This window comes from Ascaphus truei, chromosome 3, assembly GCF_040206685.1.
Source record: "Ascaphus truei isolate aAscTru1 chromosome 3, aAscTru1.hap1, whole genome shotgun sequence".
Taxonomy (NCBI): domain Eukaryota; kingdom Metazoa; phylum Chordata; class Amphibia; order Anura; family Ascaphidae; genus Ascaphus; species Ascaphus truei.
Window position 1 is genome coordinate 270495631 of NC_134485.1, and position 24211 is coordinate 270519841.

Genomic DNA, 24211 nt, shown 5'->3' on the forward strand with positions numbered 1-24211 from the left:
CTTACTTAAAACCACTTCTATGGAGACCACTTAGTGTGGTGTCCTATAAACATTTCTAAACATCATCACATAAACCTTGGGAAGAAACAAAACCTTTATTAAGACCTCTATTTTGTCGGTCAACATTTATATCGTCTATATTGTTATGTTGTGGGCGTTCAATATTTATCAACCCGCTTTTTGGATACTCCGGGCCCGGAGTTAGCCCCGTCTCCTCTAAATGCTATTTTCCACTTCTCCGCTATAGAGGTGCTTCGTTCCTCTTCAAGACGGAGGGATAGGACGGGAGGGGAGGTTGGGGGGGGAGGAAGGGGGGGGCTGGGAGGGGCTGGGAGGGGAGAGGGGGGGAGGAGGGGAGATGGTGGGAGGGGAGAGGTGGGGGGAAGGGGGGTGGGGGGAGGGGAGAGGTGGGGGGAAGGGGAGGGGGAGGGAGGGGGGGTTGAGGGGGGAGGGGGATGGGGGGGAGGGAAGGAACCACTTGTCAGGGGGTGGATGCCTATCTGGCTTGTCTTATTTAGGAGCCCATGTGGGCTGGGTAGACATTTTTTTATTTTTTTATTAACCCTTTGTCTCTTCTCTTTTTGACAACTTGTACGGAAAAACACAACATTTGGCATTTATCATATGACATTTGCATTTTCTTATCATCTGATACATATATCCTATTGCTAGGGTGTACATTTGCTTTTGTCTACTTATCAACTCTATTTCTTACGTGAACAATTGGCATCTTACATATATCATTTGCATTTACAAATTGTCTTCTGCTTATATCTTATTTCTGCGTAGTCCATTTGCTAGTATCTGCATTACCTCATTGTTTTTTGTTATGATCATTTGGTTTCTACCTTACCACATTTGCATTTTGCTTTTGATTGTTGCTTAAGGCTAGACAATAAAAAATGGGGGGATCGGGAGTGAGGATGGGCAGGTGGGGGGGGGGGGAGAGAGGGGAGCCGGGGAATGGGAGCAGGGGAGCAGGGGGGGAATGGAATGGGGGGGAAGGGGAGCGGGGGGGGGGTATGTAAGGGAGTGGTATAGGGGTTGCAGGTACATCCTGGATAAACATCCTGGATAAACATTGCTCTTTCAAACTTGGCTAACTTTCCCCCGCTAGGCTGCTTTTAAAGAGCATATTGACAAAAGTCCGGGGGAAAAGAAGGGTTTATACGACCTCGGCTCCTCAGGCCTTGAAGTGGCAGGCCTGTCACTGCGTCCCATCGTCCTGTGAGAGGGGGGGGGGTATGAAGGGGGACAGGGGGTCTACCCCTTGTTCATACAGGGGCTGCGTCCTCTGTTCGTGCAGGCGTGTTGCAGGTGCGTCGGTTGGCTTCGCTTACTGCGCCCGTGGAGGGTGTCAACAGGACCTCAGTTCACTCCGTAGGTCAAAAAAAAGGGGGGGGGAGTGTGGGAGAGGGGGGGAGTCAGAGGGTGAGGGGGGGTGAGGTGTCTGACCTGCGTTGGTTAATTGCTGGGTAGTGGGATTGGAGGTGCGGGCGAAGCTTCAGGGAGGTGGGGGGGGGCAAGTTTGTAGAATAGGTTCCATAGGCGGATCGGTGGTTGATGGGGTCGCTTCTCTCTGCTTTTTTTTTTTTTTTTTGGGCTGCTTTCATAGTTCGTTGTTCCCTTTGGGGGGACCGCCATCGTGCTTCAGGTGGTATGTCCGTTACTTAGGGGCCTCTGTGTTCTTCTGATTGGCCAGCCTTTCAGAGGCCCGGGGAACCTCCATCTCATCATTGTTTGTGGGGGACTTGGCTGGTGGTCTGTTGTCCTGTTGCTGACTCAGCCCCAACGCTTTTAGAAACGCCGGCGAATCCTTTGGTCTGGAAATTGTGTGGTGACGTCCATTCTTCAGGACGATCAGCTTAAAGGGGAAACCCCAACGGTAGGAGATTCCCCTTTCTTGTAGTATGTTCCTGAGGGGCTTCATTTCTTTCCTTTTTTCTAGCGTGGATCTGGATAGATCGCTGAAGATCTGTAGAGGTATGTTCTCCACTTGGATATCTCTTGCTCTCCTGCTTGCAGCCATGATCTTCTCCTTGGCTGAGTATGCGTGGAGCTTTATGATTACATCCCTGCGTCGTTCAGGGTCCGCAGGTTTGGGGCCCAGCGCTCTGTGCGCCCTGTCCATCTGGAGATCATGCTCCGACAGGTCTGGGGCTAGTTGTAGGAATAGTTTGCGAAGGTAGGCATGAAGCCCCTCGGCGGTGATCGTCTCTGGTATATTCCTGATTCTCAGGTTTTGCCTTCGGTCCCTGTCTTCTTGTTCTTCCAGGGCGTCTCTCAGGTCTGCGACTTCTTGGCCGAGTCTTATGACTTCGTCCTCTGTTGCGTGTTGTGTGCCAACTACGTCTGTGACTTTGCGTTCCAGCACCTCAGTGCGCTTAGATAGCCCATGTATTTCAGTTCTCAGGCCTTCCAGCGCCATGTTCATGTCCGTTTGGATTTCTTTGCGTAGCTCCTTATGCATTCTTTGGAAGAGGGCTTCGAAATAGTGTTTGTTCAGCCCCGGTTCTTGTAAGTCTGCTGCGCCTGAGTCGGGGGCTAAGTTCGTTAGGGCCGCATGGGCTGCTTCTTCGGCGCCATCTTGGGAGTCCCCACCCTGTTCAATGGGGCGGTGCGCGGGGGTAAAGTATTTTGGGACTCCTGGGCCTTGGGTCCCTTTTGGGCGGGCCGGCATCTTCCCTAACGCCTGCTAAGTTGTTTGTGCGTTTTTTATGCTTTTTTTGTGTGGTTTGGGTCGCTCGATCATGAAATTTGCTTGTGAGGGTGGCGGGAGCTCCTCGACTATCCGACCATGTTCCCTGACGTCACCGGAAGCTCTCGGAACATCTTTGTTTTAATTACTTCTGTTTCGGTAGTTCCCAAGTGGTGCGAGGCTGGGACCCCTCCAGCTATATCACTGCAGGTGGGTACTGTTTATTGACCGTAGTTTATTTATCATTCAGGGTCTGTGGTATTAGGTATCCTATAAAATGCGTGTATAGGCTCTGGTTATGGTTAATCTTTAACCCTTAGTCTTTGAAGCCCAGATTATGAGGGGATATATGGGGTCTTTGCACCTTGGCAGTGTTATTCATTCAGCAGCTCAGTGTAAGATGGAACCCCAGACTCTCCCCGTTAGTGTTTATTTATTTATTTGCCGCTTGGTCGGGCGGCTATGCGGCTTGCAGGCAGTGCGCGTGGGCGGTAAAGTATGGGGGGGGGGGCAGGATCCACTCACTCTCTCTCCGCCGAGATTTCCTCCCCGACCTCTCGTTTCGGTGGCTGTATGGCTAGTCTCCGAAGTCGGAAGCTCCGGATTTCACGGGATGGAGTGCGATCGATCCCCTCAGTTTCTGATCCGTTGCCGGGTGCCGCGCTCTGCCTGGGTGTCTGAGGGGACGAGCCCTGCGTCAGGCCCTAGCAGCGCCAGGCTTCTATTCCTGGAATCGTTAGATTAGGTATAGCTTGAGAGATAATATTGATACTGGCTTGCAGCTCCTGAAATGGTCTTTAGAGATTTGCTAATTCTAAGTTGTGTTATTAGTTTTGGAGTATGGATGGGTTAGGATTCACTAAGTTTCCCTAGGAAGCTCCAGTTCTAAGCAGCCATATTGTTAGCGTGCCAGGCCACGCCCCTTCTGCACCTTTTTATTTTAAAGAAAGCATGTATGTTTGGAAATCACACCTTTAACGGTTTCTTACAAAGATACATCAAGCTTTCAGAAGCACTTACATCCTTTTCCAACTGTATATCCTGGAATGTTTGTATACAAAACATATCAGTTGGCCTTTACAGATGCAATTTGTTACATAGTAGATGAGGTTGAAAAAAAGACACGTACCTCAAGTTCAACCTACAGTATGTGGGCAACTATTTCACAGGAATTGACACTTGCACTTTTCTCTATTAATATTCATAGAATATTGGTATTATTTTTCCTGAGCATTGTCAGGCTCACTAGAAATAGTTACTGTTGTGTTTTTTTCGCAGTACTGATATCATTCTCAGCATTTAAAGACTATGAGGCCCAGATTCACAAAAGGGTTGCTAAGCTTTAGCACGCCTCAGCTCCCCTTCATATATATGGGAGTAAAGGCGTGCTATAGCTTAACACCCTATTGTGGATCTGGGCCCGAGTTTGTTTTTCTGTTAATGGGATACATCTTGATTTTTAAAAAGAGTAAGATATACCAGTGAATTACTACCACAGAGCAAGGAAAAAGAAGTGCAATTATCTGTGTAGCAATACGAGCTTTATATAAGCACATTTGGAGAAGTGGATGAACAGAAATGAAAGATGGGCAGACAAGGCATTACATTATAAACATGAGAGCCTGCATTATATCTGCAGTACTGCAATCCCCTTGCTTCACATTCTGTACAGGACAGAGAATTAAGTTGTGCACTCAATAGACAAAACAAAGTTGTGAAGCATGACATTTATCTAAGATTCTGAAATCCCTGCGTTTCTAAGTTATATTAATATACTGTAAGTGCATATTCATTTTACTTGGAGAAATGCTGTCAGTACTAAAGGTGGCCTCTTTCACTAGCATTTTGGTTCTAACAACATTTGCGGATTGGTTTTGCGGGAACTCGATTGGCTTTGGATTTGTTAAACATTATGAAAACGAAATAACAAGAAAGCAGAAATTGTTTTTGGGGTTTTGAAATGTGACCAAACTTTTTTCTAACTTTGAACGTTTCGCAAACGTTTGCCAATTGTTTTATGTTTGCGAACACACAACGTTCTCCCCATTTACCGAAAAGAATATTTACGGGAAAAATGTTCAACTCAAACAGCTAAACCAACTTTGAAGTTTGCCACGTTTGGATTTCAAACCACAAAGCTGGCCATTCTTAGTTAGTGTATATCAATATAATCTGATCTTTCAACCCATTCATTTCTGAGCTGACTTTATTATAAAATCATTTGGTGCCTCACTATTTCCCACTAGCTCCTTTCCTACCAGATAGGATGGTAGTGTATTGCTCTGCTCCATGTATCCTGCAATACGTTTGCATCCAGCTCAAACGATCTAGCTCAAAGTACATGCTGCAATGTATTCCTATTCTTAGTAAAAACCCACGTATGTAGCTAAAAAGGGTAACACATTGTACAATGCAAATTATAGATCATGTCCAAATTGTGATTTTCATGAAACAATAGGAATTTGTTACTTGTAAAATAAAAAAGGGGTATTTAAGCTTCACGAAAAACAAAATTGTTAGCCGATGCAACTAGATATTCTGTTCTTTGCAAATCAAACCCCATATGCAACTAATTACTATACACAGCGTGAGCATACACATTTCACAGTCATTTCTATTTAATCATTTAAGGTATGAGGTAAGGTACACTATAATGTGGAGGACACATTAAAACATAACATGTTCCTCATTTGTAAAAAGAGGCAAACTGGATTATTTCAAATAACCTACGAGATAATTAACAGACAATGCTACAACTGGCATAAAACCTTCCTTCAGGCGACACCTAATGTAAGTATTACTGGCACAAAGTGGGGACAGATTGTGCATCACCACTGCAATATTTATATAGCAGAAACCCACAGTGCAGGAAACGTGAGGCTCAATGATGCACTAAATTAGGAACAACCATATTCCCGTGTTAATTTGCTTTTTAGTATATCCACATCTCTGGCCTCCAAATCGCGATTCAGAGTAGCGTTACTTCTTAATAATTGCAATTAAAAAGAATGATATGGCCCTTTAATCCTGACCCTGCAGAACACTGGATTATTATAGCTGACAATTACAAATGTTGTTTGAGTTGATTTCAATTGCGCCAGATGAATATGCTACTGATTTTGGTCAAGAAAAACACAGGTTAACAGCATCTGTTCAAGAATTGAGCCCTAAATAGAAATGTGCACGTATTTACTAAAGATGTGTGGCTAGCAACCAAGAGGGAAAGGGGGAATAAAAAAAAAAGGAGGAGGGGTGGAGACACAGGAAAGGAGAGAGAGAGACAGACAGACAGACAGAGAGACAAAGAGAGACAGAGAAAGGGAAACATGGAGGGAAATAGAGATTATTAAGGTAAGGAAGAGGCAGGCAATGTATTAAAATAAAAAGAGTTTGCAGAAATCAAAGAGACAGAAATAGAGAGATGCAAGAAGGAAAGCAAAAGGGTAAAGAAGGAGGAACGCAGAGAGCAGGAAGGAGGAATGAAGAGGAGCTTGATCATTTAAGAAGATAAATAATCTATATAAAATAAAAGCATTTGGGGGAAAACGGAATTACTTTGAGTACAATTTATGTGGGGAAAAAAAAACCGTAGGATCCTTTCTATGTAGAAGATAGTGGCCTGTAACTAAGGAACGTACACATTTCCTACATGACACGTTGAACTAACATCCAATTTTACCTTTCCTAATCTCTGGTGCTCTTGAAAAGCAGAAATCAATTCATGGGCCCATTTTATTTTGTTAGCGCTCGGAGTAAACTGCTCCTGGACAATTGGAATCTGGTTCGGGTGAATCACCTGCTTACCTACAAGAAGATTAATAACACCAGAAACATGAATCAACAACAGATGTTCACGCAAAATGTGTCAAACATTCAAAGATCGAGAATGCCTCCCGGACTACACATTAAATAATAACAAATAATTACTGTAATAGCTTTCTTTTTTTTTTCTTCTATTTTTTTTTTTATCCCTGGCACTCTGGAGCAGCGTGAATCCTTTCCTTGTGCTGAAGCTGCATGGAAAGATAAATGCAGCCTTGGCTCAATTTGGCGCGTTTTAAAAGAATACAACAATCAGTTCTGTTTTAAAGCAAACAAAAAGCATTCTCATTTTTTTTACTTTGTTGTCTAGCTGGCAGAAAGGGGCCTTTAGTTGGAATAAAGCTCTTTATTGGCTACTAAATAGGTTAGATGTGAAGACAAGGAATAAAAAAAAACACAGCACAAACGTATTTAAGTCTATTTAGAAGAGAACAACGTATTATAAACACAACATGCAGTAAAATGATACAGCTTGCTTTTTATTATTTATAGAATAAATTGTGTGATTGCAAAAAAAAAAAAAAAATGCATAAAATAAACATAATTACTATGGCAATGTCAAAATATAAAATAATATTTCTAAACAAAATCTGCTCATTGTTTCTGACATATTCTTGGCGATTCTGAATCATTGCTAAATATGACACGTCTAATTATGCCCCGGTGCTATGCTTTGCAGAACATAAAAACAAACCTGCAGTATTTGAACAATTAAGGAAATAAAATAAGCAAGTCTGAGAATCACAGATTGATATGCCAGAGTGCAAAGAAAACAAAACCCCAACAGATTTGGTCTAAAAAATATAATTTAAAAAAATGACACAGCTAAGCATTTCAGAGACAATGATGGTACAGCACAAAGCAATATTGTATCATTAGAATTCTGATTGTTTGGAACATTCATTTTGCAAAAATCAGACAATGACGTTTCCCCTCTAACCAATGAAACTATATACTTAATTTCAATTATTTTCACATAAGATTGTAAGCTATTCGGGGCACGGGCTCTCTCTGCCTTGTGTTTCTGTTTACTGGCTCTTATCCCCATTGTTTTTCCTTTATTTTTTCTGTATTGAAATTCTGTTAAGCGATGCGTACACTGCGCTACATAAATACAATTATTCATAGAAAATATAGCTTTAATAGAAGCAGTTCAACATACACATTTAAAAAAAGAATACATTGAAAGTTAATAAATATATACGTTACCGCTGTTTTTTCATTCACATTTCCAAGCAACACTATTTTCAGTTTTACACATTTACAGAGGAACGTTTTCTTTTCTATTCTTTTTTACGTAAAGGGGATTTATTTTTAGAAAGAGCCTCTCTTTTTAATGCAAAAATATTCTAAATTATTTTTTTCGAAAATAAGATCCAAAAACTAGGATTTCCTGAAATCAGGGACTATACCATTCACCCTTTCAAGCCACTATAACCAATACAATATGGGTATAGTAAAGAAATGTAGTGGGCTAATCCCCTATACTAGAAAACATTTGTCTTTGCATACATAGGTTCACCCCATTTCTATCTCCACATCCAAACCTCCTTTGAAAAAAAAAAAAAAAAAAAGGATTACTCTTTTCTTTTTCTGTTGACAAACATTTGAAAATCGAGTTTGAGGAGCTTTGGCCTCTCGCATAAAGGCGCAGACTCATGTTGGACCAAAACCAACTAATAGCATTTTTATTATGTTTAATTGGGGGGGGTGGAGGGGGGAGGGTTCTGGGAAATTGATGCTTTCAAAATAGGGCAAGTTTAAGTATGAGTAAATGTACATTTTGGAGATCTTTTAATTATCGTCTCATTCATTTATTTTTTTCTATTGCATGTTAAGTACCATTTTCCTCTATAATGTAGAATACAGAATTTGTTCTAGTTTTCCAGAAACTCCAGCTGATATATGATTATGGTGAGCGTGGGAAAGCGGTTATCTCTTTCTCCCAGACAGTAACTGATTTATATTGATTACTTTTGGAATCATTTCTACGGTGGATTTTTTAAAAGACAAAGACTGTTGACATTTTTGTGAGCGTGATTTCATTTCCTCTGAAATAATTAAAAAAAAAACAACCAAAAAACTGTCTTGTTTGATTCCTCGTTTAAAAAGGATTACACATTTACTACAAGGACATGTAAACATATTCAGTACCACTACATTTCAGTTAACAGTACTTTGCACAATGTATCTAACACAGCTAATATCCCCCATATTAGTAAAATATCAACAATAGTAGTGTAATCATTGATATAACCATAATAGTATTCTAAAATATTTTTGGGGTGCAGTAATTGCTTTGCACTTTCACTAGTATACCATTTTGAAACACCTTTAGTTGCAAAATAGTATTAGTTGTACAAACAAACTTTGCTCATCAACTACAGTAAGTATACGGTCACATGTACGGGGGAGCTATTTTACTGTAAAGTAAGATACAAATAGGAATGCTAAAGTCCTTAATGTATAGCATGCAACAATGGACCATTAAAAGTAAGCCCTCCTATGAAGTACATGGTATTTCATGTAGGTCAAATTGATTTTTAAAACAGCCTTCAAAGTGAACACTTTAGAAACTGTTTCAAGGGAAAGCCTGAGGTAATAGGAACGCAACGCTTTACAAACACCGTGTAATCAGTATAAGCTCTAATGCTACATTGTCTACTCAGGTATCCAACACCACTTGACATATCATTTTAGGTCAATTTGTCAGCTATGCAGGGATTACAGCGCATAATGCCAACTCTTCACGTGAGGGGCCTTTCCAAGAACAAAGCAAGGTGTACAGTAACTGTATGAGGCGGAATATCTCCCCAGAAATAATAGTTGAAATACGCCATGGGAAACAGTGATACCGTGGTGCCATTTTGTAAATAAACTTTATTTATTAAAAATAATAATTGAAGGACATGAATAATCAAAAGAAATCCTTAGAAAACGCCCCCTTGTTTAAAAGGATGTTTTTAATAACCTTTTACCAATTCCTTTATGAATTTTACTTGTAGACTATAAAGTTACAATTTGAATGTAAAACTGTAGTGTGTTAATCTTCCCATTGTGAAGTGCTACTGTGTATCAACCATCCCCACTTACAGTGATGGAAAACCAGTGTCATAAGAAAGATAACATACTGTACTGTAACGGACAACGTAACAAGGCGCTGAGCGAGGCCAGGAGATAGCGGTTAGCGCTTGAGTACTAACAACAAGGTGGTAAATGCCCAGTGGGGGAGGAGGGTAGTGTTTGGGCAACAGCACGTACCTCAAGGGAAGGAGCCAGCAGGTCTAGGGGGAGCAAGGAGATGTGCAGCCTTCCCCATTGGTCCACAAACAGAGCCCCACGTGGGGTGAGGGGTGATGTAAAGGGCCATAGGCAATTCACAAATTATTCTGCCCACAGGACCGAGAATGATGAGTGAACCCACCCACAGCAGACAGAGGGGCCATAAGGGATTCATTTGTTTTTTGCATGTCTGGCGGTTAAAATAATAGACTTAGACAAAGAAAAGTAAGGTAGAAATGATACCTTTAAGAGCCAACTCGTGGTTTAAGAGTGTGCAAAAACTTTCAGGACCACAAAGGTCCCTTCTTCAGGCTGTCAGTGCATACAGTAACTGTACACGTACTGTAATACAGTATGACAGAAACTCATAGCAGAATTAGTGAACCATGTTCTTATGATAATTTATGGTTTATTCATTGCCACAGTAGGCGATTACCTTACCAAAGAAGGCTGTACCCTGCTCCCAGCGACTCCCCAGCTAGCAGCAGGGAGGGGCAGGGCTGTATTGTAACAGGGCATTGGAGATCGGGCTGCAAGTCGATAGGACAACAGAGGGAAATAATGGTGAAATGTTTCACTGCGGACTACAGGAGAGCAGCAGCTGGTGGTGTGTTTCACCCTCCGAAAGTTGTGAGATATGTTGGTGTATGAAGATTTATTTAATCACTTCCGGCACGGTCAGGGTATTATAAGGTAAAAAAAAGTTTTTGTTTTTTTAATCCAAATGCAGTATTTTAAATGCAGTTGAAGGGCTCTTTTTGGACAAGTTTGCTTTTTTACAGACTGCAGAAAGGGATGATAGAAATCCATGGACAGGTATCTTTCTTAAGCACAAACGTTGTACGCTGTACAAAAGTTTGGGTGCATCTACAAAGGTATAAATCTAGAGAGGTAGAATCTTTCACACAAAGTTTTACAAACATATCATTGTATCTTGCTATACAAATTGACTTACAACTAAGTGGAAAAGGCATTAAACAGTTTAATAACTGTTAGAACAGGTTCTAATTGTTAGAACCAAGACTAAACTTGAAAGGAATATGAGAATATCCAGAAGACTAATCTAAATATGTCACAATAAGATTCGCTCCATCATATCTTTTTCTTTAGTTAATATAAAAAAAAGGTATTTGTATTGGAAATCTTTTTGGGACATTTTGCTCTGCCAGGTGTTTGGTTTCAGTTGACTGTGAAATGAAATGTATGATGTTTATTGCTTCATCTTTAATACAGGAGTGACATCTACTGCAACTATCCACTAATTATATGGAAGAGGAACAGAAGGAACCACCAGCATATTTCCTCAAGCCATACTGGCACATCGGGGTCCCATCAATAGTGTTACTAAAAGCTAATCACAATGCAAATGGTTTAAAATGGACTGATATCAATTTATCTGCAACATTTAGTCCGAATATGGAAAAAAAATAAAGCTCTACTGCATCGTTTTCTTGTGTTTTTTTATTTAACTAGGATGAGATGTTCTGCTAAACTATATTTTTTTGGTAACAAACTAAGTCCATGCTAACACACACCTGCTTCTAATTGGACAGTAGCAAAAATGAAACAGATGCTGCAGCAAATGTCAGTTGTTTATATGATTCTAATAAGAGATGTCATTATCTGAATCCAGCATTCCTGCAAAGCTTCTCTTATCAGAAACACCATATATTTCTTCAAGCCTTCTCCACTACTGCATGTGTGTGCTGTTTCCCATAGAATTAACCCACAATGAACTTCAATGTAGAGGGAAAATGTTTATGTCCCACTCACCAACTGATCGGCTCTTTTTTCCTTTTCGGCCTTATTGTAATAGATAGGTTTTCCCCGACACATAGACATACCCGAGAAAATGCTTTCTACCTAATTTTCAATTTTCTTAAGGAACCCCGCCTGGCTCCTTATACTCTTCACACACTGAAGTCACCACGCAATATAAACCAGCCACACATTATGTATCACTGCCCCTCCAAGTGTTGTGTGACCTGCTACCACTCTCCTCTGTGCACCACCTGCCTGCATGCAATGTTTTTCTGTGCATTTTCAGAAGATCAGAATACAAATGTATCTGTTTTACCTCGATTACTCCCATTAGTTATCTGCTGTTCAGATTTCTTATCTTAACAAGGCAAATCTGACACCCATAACCATAGGTATACAGATCGTATCATTGCCTGCACCCTGTCAGGTGCATTACAAACATAGTCACATCTTCTGTATATACACTTTGAGCTTTGTGTCATAATAATAATAATAATAGCATGTTCTTGAATAGCGCTGCTAGTTATACGTAGCGCTTTACAGAGACATTTTGCAGGAACAGGTCCCTGCCCGGTGGAGATTACAATCTATGTTTTTGGTGCCTGAGGCACAGGGAGATAAAGTGACTTGTCCAAGGTCACAAGGAGCCGACACTGGCCGACCAGGTTCCCCTGCTTCAAACTCAGTGCCAGTCAGTGTCTTTACTCACTGAGTCACACCTTCTCCCTATTGGGAGAAAAGCGCTATATGAAATAAAGTTAGTATTATTATGATAATATTTGACTCTGGTATACATCAGGTGATTTCTATTTTGAAGAACTATTCCACGAAAAAAAACAAAAAAAAAAACCTCACACTAATGATCCCCACAAGATTGAAACAGATGTCTGTGAGTAGGGTTGCTGGCTATGCACTTCTTTAACACAGGCTGTGCTGAAAAGTTGTGTAATGTGGCAGGCATAAGCTTATAGGGGTCCATGTTAAATTGGACAAGAAGCAAAAGGTGACACTGTGTGCTCATTTGCATGTCATTTCCCAGAATCCCTCACTGCAGTGGAAGCATTGTGATATTTTTATTTACTCTAAAAAAATTAAAAATCCTAAAATTACAAAAGACTTTAATTGTGATTTTGTGCAAGTTGCCTTTGGGAAGGTCCTACGAGTAGTATTACTTTTGAGATAAATGAACCCCACTGAAGTTAGAAGCCTGGTTAATCCTAGTTTTACAAAAGATATGCATTATTATAATGTAATATTTGATTCATGTGTAGCCAGGTCCCCCGCAGGGCTCTCCTAAGCTTTCCCCTTACCCCCGCTGCAGCTGGGGAGAGCGCGGCTAGGCAGGGAGGTGCAGGGAGGTTTCGCTGGACGACAGGGTCTCCGGGAGGTTTGCGGCACATCCGACCGTGGGGGCCACCATGTTGAATTGGCCGCGCATGCGCAGACGCACTCACACATGCGCAGAGGAGATTCCAAGTTGCGGTGGCCATCTTGCTCCACCTCGCGCATGCGCAGGAGCTAGTATAGCGGCGGCCATTACACTGAAAGCTCCGCAGGGGAACTGCAATTCTCAGCAGCCCCAGGGGCTGCACCACACATTGGCAAGCACAGCCAATAGGGCTGCTAGGATCTCGGCAGGCAGAAGGATACATTTGGCGCTCTCAGGACACCACACCAGTCGAAAGAGGGACCTCAACGGAGCAGGTAGTGTCCACGGAGCAGTGCTTCCCTGGACTAGGCCAGATCTCCCCCATTTAGGTCCCAGCTAGGCCCCGACTCACAGTAGGTTGTAGATGCTAGAGGGAAAGCTCATAGTTAGGGACCTTTCCCCAGTAGCTGCTTATAGGCAAGTACAGCACCGGTGAGACGCCATGCCGTGACTGCGGCCTGTGGTCTGGGACCAGACCATCTCCATTGCAAGAGACTCTGGTGATATTATCCACGCCGGAATTCACCCCACACGGAGGCTGACGCCTTTGGGACAACGCTAGATCAGATGGATCCCCTTCTTCATCGCATTACCCGGGTGCTAGAACCCGGGCAGGTACCCAACTAAGTGCACCAACACTTCACGGGTTAGCGCTATCTTCTACGGTTTGGGTGGACCTTGACATTGGGAAAGGGACATCAAGGTATTGGTGCCTGGCACCCAATGTACTTGGGGACACACACTGGTGGTACTGGGTTGGGGTGTTCACTATACTGTGTGGTAGTGTTATGTATATGTGCGTTCAGTAAAGGCTGTTATTACATACCGTGTGTCTTTGCTATTACTATTGGTTCCTGTGAGGGGCTCCTCCCGCTATGCTGGGATCCCTCGCAGGTGGAGGCGCTGCACCGAGACAATAATTATACCACCCCAGGCTCCCAGTGGCGGAGGCTTAGGTCCTCTGTGAGCCAACAGGTAACGGCAGTACCGGTAGTGTCTTTAGTCTGGGGGAAGAAGGGCTACACGTTTCAGGAAAGCATATTGTTATTGTCACCGTTAGATGTGTTTGTCACTGTTTGCCATGCTTTTATACTGCTGAAACACTTCTTTACAAATAATGTGCTTAGAAGTTCTGATGGCTTAAAGAGTGGAAAACATAATTTTATATATATTGTGTAAATGTGACATTGATTGAAGGATTTATACAAATTTATTTTCACTTGAGTTTAATAATAATTTTTTTTTTAAAGCAAGCATTTGGACTGAAATTTTCGTAAAATGTGAGAAAATAACATTAAACCATGGGTACTTTTATAATCTACAGGTTCTGCTGCCAAAAAAGAGCGTATATGATTTGTCTAGGTTTATAAACAAATATTGTCAGTGCTCAAACAGTTAAAACTTTGAAGTCATATTCACTAGAAGTGTGGGGTTTCTGCTACATTAATCCCACAGTTGAGTATGAGACAATAGCTTGCCTCCAAGCAAATTGTGCTGCATTACATATGACAATTATTATTGCGCTCTCACAGTTAGGCTTTCAGGCTTAAACCTTTTAACTTAATGAACATATCTAAAACTATGAAACAACTGTAAGGAATAACATAGAAAGTACTACATGGCTGAAAGTGCCCAGTTTATTGGAATGCCAAAATATGTTGTCGAGTGGGACTGCATCCTTAAATGAAGTAAGGAGCAGGTGCTAGCACCGGGATGCACAAGTTCCAACTAAAAAGGCTTCCAGGGTAGGTTAGTAATAATGATGTCATGGATTGTTCATTGGTTGTGTAACCCTCCGTGTCCGGCTCTTAAGGAGTTTACAATACATCAGTTGACTATACACATGGCTTTGCTCAGTCTCTCATACCGTGTCAGGGTGCTGGATCTGCACAGGCTCGGCGTAGATATACTGAGGGCATAATGAGGGGCGCCAGTAACTTTTATAGTACAAACAGAAGCTTTATTAACAGCCGTTGTTAAGGCTCTTCAGTCTTAGACACACCACTCTATTCACAGTTCTGATATATTTACAGTGTTTGTATTATTTGCTTCTTCCCTAGGTACATTCATTTTAATACGCTAGAGAGGTACTGAGGCTTGTTTCTCTTTGGGTTAACTCTTTTGGGCCTAGGCTTCCTCGTATATGAACAAATGGGTTCACCATAGCCATTGCTACGGACGATATATGGGTAGGGCACTTTCCCTAACTATAAAACAATGAACAGGGACAGACAAATCAATCTCTGTACACATATCTATTCAAGGGAACATATTTACATTTGTAACGCTTGTACCCCCTGAGTACTGAAACTACCTGTGCTGCTGTCACCTGTTCAGCTAACAAGAGGCCTGAGCCTCCGACACTGGGAGCCTGGGGTATATTCATCGCCTAGGTGCAGCGCCTCCACCGGCGAGGGATCCCAACGTGGTGGGAGGAGCCCCTCACCGGAACCAATGCACACAGTAATTACACACAGGTATATGATAACAGTATTTACTATGCACAGATTATAAACCATCCACATAACACAGCCCCGTAAGGTATCTCCCCACAGTCACAACTCCCGACTGTAAACCTCAAAGTTCTGGAGTGCCTGGGCACTTAACCAGGGAGTGTCCACCAGCTATCCCTCCCCCAAAGAGTGAGTGTGGGATATCGAGCTTCCCTGTGTTGGGGCACGTTGGTGCACGTGGTTAATGGTTAATACCTTCCTGGTCTTAGTCCAGACCAGGACAACAGTAGAACTCCTCGGATCAGCGACATGGTTCCGCGCCGCAATCTGCTGCTCCTTTTCTGGGTGGATCGTTAGGCGGATGCCTCTGGAGGGGCTTCCGGTCGGAGTGTACACCTATAAATAGTCTCTATCAAGGAGTCTGGGTCTGCTCCCATACAACAGGCCGCACTTCTCCTTCAGGCAATGTCCTGCCGCACATCTCTCACTATTACTACTGTGAAAGGGTCCCTATCTGAGGCCTTTCCCTACAGTATGCAATGCTCACAGTATCTACTCGGATTCAGGGGATCTATCTGGGACCTTGGGGGTATCTGGCCTAGTCCAAAGGAGCACTGCTCCCTGGACCCTACCTACACCCTTCTCTGTCCAGATCCCGACTGACCTCTGCACTCCCAGCGCGCGAATATCTATCTCTTTCCCTTCCAGGGGAAACAGCCGTCTATTGGCTCCCTGGCGTCAGGTGGTATGCAGCCCCTAAGCACTATGGGGCTTGTAGTCCCCGCTGAGCCTTCACTACATTGGGGCCGCGTGCGCATGGCGTTCTGCGCATGCATGACTTGTAATGGCCGCTGACTGCGCTCTGCGCATGCACGAACCTCCGGGAGTGCACGCGCAACCAACCATGGCGGTGCCCTGCAGAGGGGGCCGCGGTGATCCCTTCGCCCCCTACACCTTCCACAACATCCCCCGCAACAGCGGAGGTAAGGGAGGGATGGGTTACACATTATTAACAGTGAGGCTCTTTTCTGCCAAGTTACTGTATACCATGTGAGGGGAGCGGGGTGTTACCCTGTGTGAGCCCACACAGTTAACCGGTTAGAGCCATTAACACGTTAACTCAATAGTAGTCCCAATGGGGGCTACAGTTAAGTATGTGTTATTAGAGAAATCATGAAAACTAGACTGTTAGTAGCCCTCGAGTACCAGGGCCGGTTTAACCACTAGGCCAACTAGGCGGCTGCCCAGGGTGGAAAAATGTTGGGGGTAGCAGTTGCCTAGTTTGCTTGGTGAAGTGCTTGCTAACGGGCGGGGGATTTCCCAGAGTAGAGAGAGAGCAGGGCTGTTCCTAGGTGGCTGGGCAGTTACCTTCATCCTGATTGGCTGCTGCTGGGTAATACAGCCAAGTCAGGAGGAGGTGTTAGGAGCCTGGGTATGGGGCCCAGCAGAGGAGGAAGCAGCTGTGGACCATAGAGAGGTAAGGCTGTCTGTCTGTGTGTGTCTATAGGTGTGTGTCTGTGGCTGTGTGTCTGTGTCTGTGAGCCTCTCTGTGTGTGTGTGTGTGTTGGTGTGTGTAGGTGTCTATGTGTGTCTGCCGCTGTGTGTGTGTCTGTTTCTATCTGTGTGTGGGTGTCTGTACGTGTGTGTCTGCCTCTGCGTGTGTGTGTGTGTGTGTGTGTCTGGCTCTGTGTGTGTTTATCTTTGTGTGTGTCTGTGTATCTGTGGATGTGGGTGTGTCTGTCTCTGTGTGTGTCTGTGTGTCTGAGAGAGGAGAAAGAGTGATGGGGGGGGGGGGGGAGAGAGTGACCAGGGGAGAAAGAATGGGGCCGTACAGAGAATGACAGGAAAGGGGGGGAGGGAGAATGAGGGAGATGAGAGAGAATGTGGGAGAGAGGGGAGATAGAAAGAGGGAAGGAAATGACATGGAGAGGGGGGATAGAGAATGACAGGGCGAGGGGGGAGAGAGAATGACAGGGAGAGATGGGGAAAGAGAATGACAGGAGGGGGAGGGAGAATGACAGGGAGAGATGGGGAGAGAGAATGACAGGAGGGGGAGGGAGAATGACAGGGAGAGATGGGGAGAGAGAATGACAGGAGGGGGAGGGAGAATGACAGGGAGAGATGGGGAGAGAGAATGACAGGAGGCGGAGAGAGAATGACAGAGAGAGATGGGGAGAGAGAATGACAGGAGGGGGAGGGAGAATGACAGGAGGGGGAGGGAGAATGACAGGAGGGGGAGAGACAATGACAGGGAGAGGGCGGAGAGACAATGACAGGGAGAGAGGAGAGAGTGTGTATTAGAGAAAAAAATTGGTGTAACATGTACATTTTTCAGTTAGATAGAATTCTTTTCCCCAAAAGTTAATTGTGTGTGTGTGGGGGGGAGGCTGACGGTTTGCCTAGGGCACTGAATGAACCTGAACCGGCCCTATCGAGGACTGAGCCCGAGTATCTCTGCTCTAGTGGCTAAGTGACATGACCAATACCATGTGTGACCTGACCTATAGTAAGCTACTTTAGCACAGCGGTGCGCAAACTTCTTGGGAGCTGCAGCATTTGCGCCCACTCTGCCAATGGCTCGGCGTCAAATTACGTCATGGGTCATGTGATGCCACGTCATTTGACGCGCATTGCCATGGCGGCGCGTGACGTCACATGACGCCGAGTTGCCATGGCGACGCGTCGTCGAAGACCCGGCTGGCAGCAAGAAAGTGAGTTACAGAGGCCTCATGCCTCCCCCGGCATTTAATTTAAATGCCGTAGGGAAGAGCGCAGGGCCTCTGTAACCGCCTCACCCCCCATAGAAATTCTCCCGCCCCCACATGGGGGGCGCGCCCCCCAGTTTGCGCACCGCTGCTTTAGCAAACTGTGCCTTAAATGTCTTAGCTCTTAAAGGTGAAATCCCACATGGTCAGCAATTTCTTAGGGGTCTCTGAAAGCGCAAGTGCTTGTCAATCAATTGTTTTATTTACCCTTATCCCATCCTGTCCTTATCAGAGAACCAATAAAAATAATTGGAGGGGGGACAAGCACTTGCTGAACACACAGCAACGTCACACACAAGGGAGAAACCAGAGGAAATCAAAGCCCTTCTAACTTGAAAAATAAATATAAAATATGTATAGTATCAGATTAATTACCCAGATGAGACGCCTTAAAAATGTCACTGAAATTAGTTCACTTTGGTCCTAGGAGGGATTTCCCCTTTAAGGGATTTATTGCACACATATCGGTCTACCATGTGCTGTGCTAATTTAGCAAAGTATTTCGATCCATCTTGTGTTACAAAAAACAGGTTGCCAACCAACAGAATGTAACATAACAGTACAGTACAGTCATGTGCATCTATTATGTAAGCAAAAAATATTTATTCCTAAAAATGGCACATGACTATAGAGCCTTTGAAATCAGTTAAAGCTTCTATGAAACACTTTCAGATAGATCCCCAAATATGCAGGCCCATCTCAATCTTCGCCACTGTAACTAAGCATTTCAGTAATTCCAAAGTACTCACCCCTTACATTCACGCTTCTCATAACACGTTCCCTTACTGTCTCTGTAAATTCTCCCTACATACTACCTAGATTGAAAGTTTGGTGGGACAGTTACACCGTTTCCTAATGTTTACTGTGATGTTATTTCAACTAAGTAGTACATCCCATGCTATTGTGTTGAACTTGTGTCTTTCCTGCAGTGAAGATCTATGTACATGGACAGAGCTATACAATCATAGATACACGTACACTCATTACCCTTGGAGTTGATCCCCAGTCCTCCAGGGGACCCCAGGCCAATAGTAAGCTGCAATGTCATCCGGAGGGGACATTGAAGCTTTCTGTCAGTGACTCCATAGTCATATTTGTCGTTTATTGCGTCAAACACCAGCACACAAATGTACAAATATCTCAGAAACCAGAGGGGGCCCAGAGTTTGGAGGAAAGCAAAGCAGCTCCACGGGATTATCTGGTTCAAGTAATAAAAATGCTGCTTTAACATTTATGTGATGGCTTCAAATGGGCACTTTTCTTGCGACTTTCGAAGAGTAAAATGTAATAATAATGTAACATGGCCTCCCGGCAGTTACTTCTTTGTCTGGGCTTTTCCTCTGTCAGTCCTGTTAGAACAGGCAGTGGAAAGGTTAATTCCTTCAAAAGGTCTGTATGTGTATCCAGCCTTGAATGTGTAGCAATATTCAATGGCGGGCCTTGCAACATGAGGTTGTCAATCAAAGGGGTGGATATTGGTTGGAACGCCCCCTGCTGTGTGTGGGCCAATCTGTATCCGGCTTTGTCTTGTAATGATTCAAAGTTAGAGACACTCCCCTGAGATGTTCCAATTGAGACACAACTCCTAAATTAAGTAGTCAGTTGAGTCTGTGATCTACAGAATGAGAGGAGTAATTACAGGAACTCTCTCTCTCCCTCCACCCATGCTGGATTGGAGGGAAGAGGGGGGCCAAGAAGAACATGATGCTAGCTAGGGCACTGAGCTAGAGAGATAGGACTGATGATACTGTGCTGCTGTGATGCTGTGCTGATGCTGCAATAAAACTCCAGAAAGACACTGCTGTGTGGAACTCTGTCTCTGGTAGGTGAAGAGTGTCAGTGGGGGTCCCTCCTCTGAAGACCCCAGAGGATCCCTACTGGCTGGAGGCACTGCACCACCCAGAGATGACCAGAACAAGGTAACCTTTCCCACCCTCTGTCCCTGTCCTGGCTCTCTCCACACCACCACGGAGCCTTCAGCCCTCCTGTTACCAGCAGGTTTCAGCACCAATAACCTGAGTAACCAGTAAAGGAGAGTACCCCCCCAGATCACTTATGGGTGGATGGGATAAAAGGAGGCGCTGCTGAGATGAACTGCTCCCCAGGACAGGAGAGGCTTTACCAACGGGACAGGTTTCCAGAGGCAGGTGAACCACGCAGCGGTGTCAGAGACTTTGCCAGCAGCTTGCAGACCTTGCAGAGAGGGGATCCCTCCCTGAAATTTCCCGAGGGAGGGGGTCACCCTGAAAAGGACATTTTTCTATGTGGGGTGACTCCCTGGGGGCTATGACCAGGGAGCGTGGATACCCACATACACGCCCTCCTGGCATAGTAGGCTTTGGGGCGACTCCCTGGGGGGGCTATGGCCCAGGGAGAGTGGATACCCTGGCCACCCTGAGTAAACCGGAAAAGGATGGGGAATAACGGGTCCCTGAAGCTACCCCAGGGAACCTGCAGGCCAACTCTGGCACTGCAGTTGGGGCGACCCCCTGGAGGCTATGGACCAGGGGGTGTGGATACCTTTCTTTACTCCCCAACGAAGTATTGGCGAGGGGACAGGGCCTCTGCGGTGAGATCAGAGACCCCTGTGCACCCAGGCAATAACAGGACTATTGCTGTAATGGTTCGGGAGGCGCCCCCTGAAGCTACCCCAGGGCGCGTGGTACTCTGCAAAAAGGAATTTGTGCTTTACTTTGTGTGGCCCCTTATGGAAGAAAGTGGGTCACGCCTGTCTCACAAGTCCTCACAGGATGGCGTTTTTTGCTCTAAAGGAGACCGCGTGGTGATGGACTTTGTGCGTTAAAATCGCGGCTCCAGATCACTTGGGGCCGCATGGACTCTGATTCTATCTCAAGATGGCGCTTCCCGCCTTACCAGGGAAGCCATGTGCTCTTCTGCAAAAGTTGCTTTCACTTGCAAACTTTTGCTGCTCAACAGTTTACAGAAAACAGCGGCAACCACTGAAATCCCTCCCCCTTTGCTTGCTCTGGATTGGACTATACTGTTTACCAGGGGGAGGAGCTGGGTGTGCCTTGAAGGGGCACACAGGAAGTGAGGAGCCAGATACACGTGCACTCCAGAGACAACAGTTGTGCCTTTACTGTTGTCTGCTTGTCTATAACTATGGAGAACCAAGGACAGATCTATGAACTGACCGGAGGAGTCCTATTCATCAGGGACTCCCCTGAGAACCAACTGCTCGGGATCTGCCCGTTATGTGACTACCCAGGCGGCTCGCTTCATCTGCTGGGAAGCTGCTCTGCTTGTGGTGTGCCTTATCTGCGGGCTAGGATAGATGGCCCCGCCGAACCCGACCTTGTAATGAGCACTGGGGAGCTGTGCACCTTATACACCCTGGTGCGTAAGTTGTCCCAGTTAGCTCAAGTCTCTGCCGACGACGCTGCACGCCATTATATCGCTATGTTATAAGAACTATTCTATCCAGACCTGCAAGTGGTGTCTACTTAGCCCTCATACAGGTCCAGCATGGACCTCCCCATCGTCCGGCATGGCGGCCGGAAGGAAGGCTCCCTGCTTGGGCCCACTGCCTGGGTAAACTCCTTCAACCAAGTACCTGATCCTCCTCCATCTCCGGAGCCATCCTTGTCTGCGCCTGAGCCAGCGGCGCTGAGTGGTCTGCCGCCGAGACATGCGGTACTACCTCACGCCCATACTGTGAAGTGTGTTCTACTGCCGCTCCGGTAAGCCGCTCCGACAGGGAAGAAACCTCCGTCCAGCCGGCTGTTCCAGCTACCCCAGAGGTATCGGCCGATACCTCCCACGTACCCGATGTTGCTGTGACCAGACTTGTGCTGCCGATGGCGGTGAGTCACTTGACCTTTCTTCAGATCCCCACTGGGATCAAGCTCAGAAAGCTGCGGAGCTGTACCTGCGGCGTCAGCAGGAGATGTGCGAGGCCCGCACTCTCTCCTACATGCAAGCTGCTGAACGCCACTACGACGAGATGCTGTTGCAGGGTCCACTGACGGGAGAAGTGCCGTCCGGCACCACCCCTGATGACTGCATCCACTCTTCCACCGTTGCTACTCCACCACCGGGAGACGAGAAGGCCGCAAGTCGCCCAGCCGGGTGAGCTCCAGTGATATCGAGGCCGCTCCGGTGAGTGCTAAAGATTCTAACGATCCTTTCCTCCTACGCTGTAGGGAGGGGAAGGAAGCCAGAGATGCTCGCCAGGCCCAAGAGCTGGCTGTAGCCCGCTACATTAAGGCCAAAGGGAGGGGCAAATTGAACTTGACCGAGGACTGTGCCATTGCTCCTCCCGGGGAGAGTTCCCTGAATGTGCCCCCTCGAGACTTTGGTGAGGCCCCCTTGTCACCGGCGTCCCCAGTCCCTGTATCATCTACCTCGCTCTCCCCGTCCATCACCAGTCCCAGGATACGACCCCTGACCCCCAGGACTTTAACACCAGTGAGTCCCGTGGCTCCAAATGAACACTATGATTTATTGACCAATATGCCTGTGTCACTTTTGGAGGGTTCTGTTCAGTCGGGGGATTTTGATGATGAGGGAATGTGCTTATCAAAATCTGAAAATGTATTGTCTCCTGTTAGAGAGGAGGCAGAAGGAACCCCTATGTGGGACTGTCCTCTTTCCTGGGTGCTACCTGGCACTGCAACTGATAGAAGCCTGGTAAAGTTTAGCCGTGCAGCTCGAGTAATAGTGCACAGGTTCAGGAAGATGGGATACTGTATGAGTTTCCATATCTTCCTGAGAAATTGATGCGCAGTGTCGAAACTCACCGCCTAGAGTGGGTGAAAGAGGCCATTATTGCCCACCTTGAGACCTATGCTAAAGACCCTGCTTATGTGGATCTAGATAGAGCTCCACAACTATTAAAATTATGGATGATAGGCCGAGATATCTACCTAGATAGGGTGGAGTATATTTCAGAGTATAGAAAACGCAGGTGCTACTCTGTAAAAGTACCTGATGGCAATGGCAAAATGGTCAGGAAGCCTGAACCTGCTCATTATTATTAATGCATTACTCTTACTACAGAGGTAGTAAATGTTCTGTTCCTTCACTGTGTTTCCATGATATGTCATGTATCTGTGTTATGCAGTGTTATTGCCGGTCCTGTAAGCTGAAGTGTACAGTGTTGCATTTCCGCTCATGTTGAATTTACAAATGTTGCACAGCAAGGTAAGGTTATACCTGCTGTAGTCCAAGCCGGGACGGTTGGAGTTTTACCAGAGGGATAATGTAACATGGCTTCCCGGCAGTTACTTCTTTGTCTGGGCTTTTCCTCTGTCAGTCCTGTTAGAACAGGCAGTGGAAAGGTTAATTCCTTCAAAAGGTCTGTATGTGTATTCAGCCTTGAATGTGTAGCAATATTCAAGGGCGGGCCTTGCAACATGAGATTGTCAATCAAAGGGGTGGATATTGGCTGTGTGTGGGCCAATCTGTATCCGGCTTTGTCTTGTAATGATTCAAAGTTAGAGACACTCCGCTGAGATGTTCCAATTGAGACACCTCCTAAATTAAGTAGTCAGTTGAGTCTGTGATCTACTGAGTGAGAGGAGTAATTACAGGAACTCTCTCTCTCCCTCCACCCATGCTGGGTTGGAGGGAAGAGGGGGGCCAAGAAGGACATGATGCTAGCCAGGGCACTGAGCTAGAGAGAGGAATATGCTATTACAGACTGTGATGCTGTGCTGCTTTGATGCTGTGATGATATGCTGCAATAAAACTTCAGAAAGAAACTGCTGTGTGGAACTCTGTCTCTGGTATGTGAAGAGTGTCAGTGGGGGTCCCTCCTCTGAAGACCCCAGAGGATCCCTACTGGCTGGAGGCGCTGCACCACCCAGAGATGACCAGAACAAGGTAACCTGTCCCACCCTCTGTCCCTGTCCTGGCTCTCCCCACACCACCATGGAGCCTTCAGCCCTCCTGTTACCAGCAGGTTTCAGCACCAATACACCTGAGTAACCAGTAAAGGAGAGTACCCCCCCTCCAGATCACACATTAAAAGGGTTACAAA

The 24211-nt window shown here is 45.3% G+C and overlaps 1 protein-coding gene across 6 annotated transcripts in view; it reads right to left on the reverse strand.

Annotated features, from left to right (window-relative positions):
- CLYBL (citramalyl-CoA lyase) overlaps positions 1-24211 on the reverse strand; it is a 422234-nt gene that overhangs the window by 50811 nt on the left and 347212 nt on the right. For 4 of the 6 annotated variants that reach the window (XR_012799903.1, XM_075590782.1, XM_075590777.1 and 1 more), the window contains one exon: positions 6378-6502. The exons of 1 other annotated variant lie outside the window; for it this stretch is intronic. Coding sequence is in view for 4 of the 5 variants with exons in the window: in XM_075590782.1 (XP_075446897.1) it covers positions 6378-6502 (125 nt within the window). In the remaining variant the exon portion in view is untranslated. Of the gene's footprint in view, positions 1-3401; positions 3426-6377; positions 6503-24211 lie in introns of those variants that run through there. One more of the 6 variants, XM_075590779.1, reaches the window with a different exon arrangement.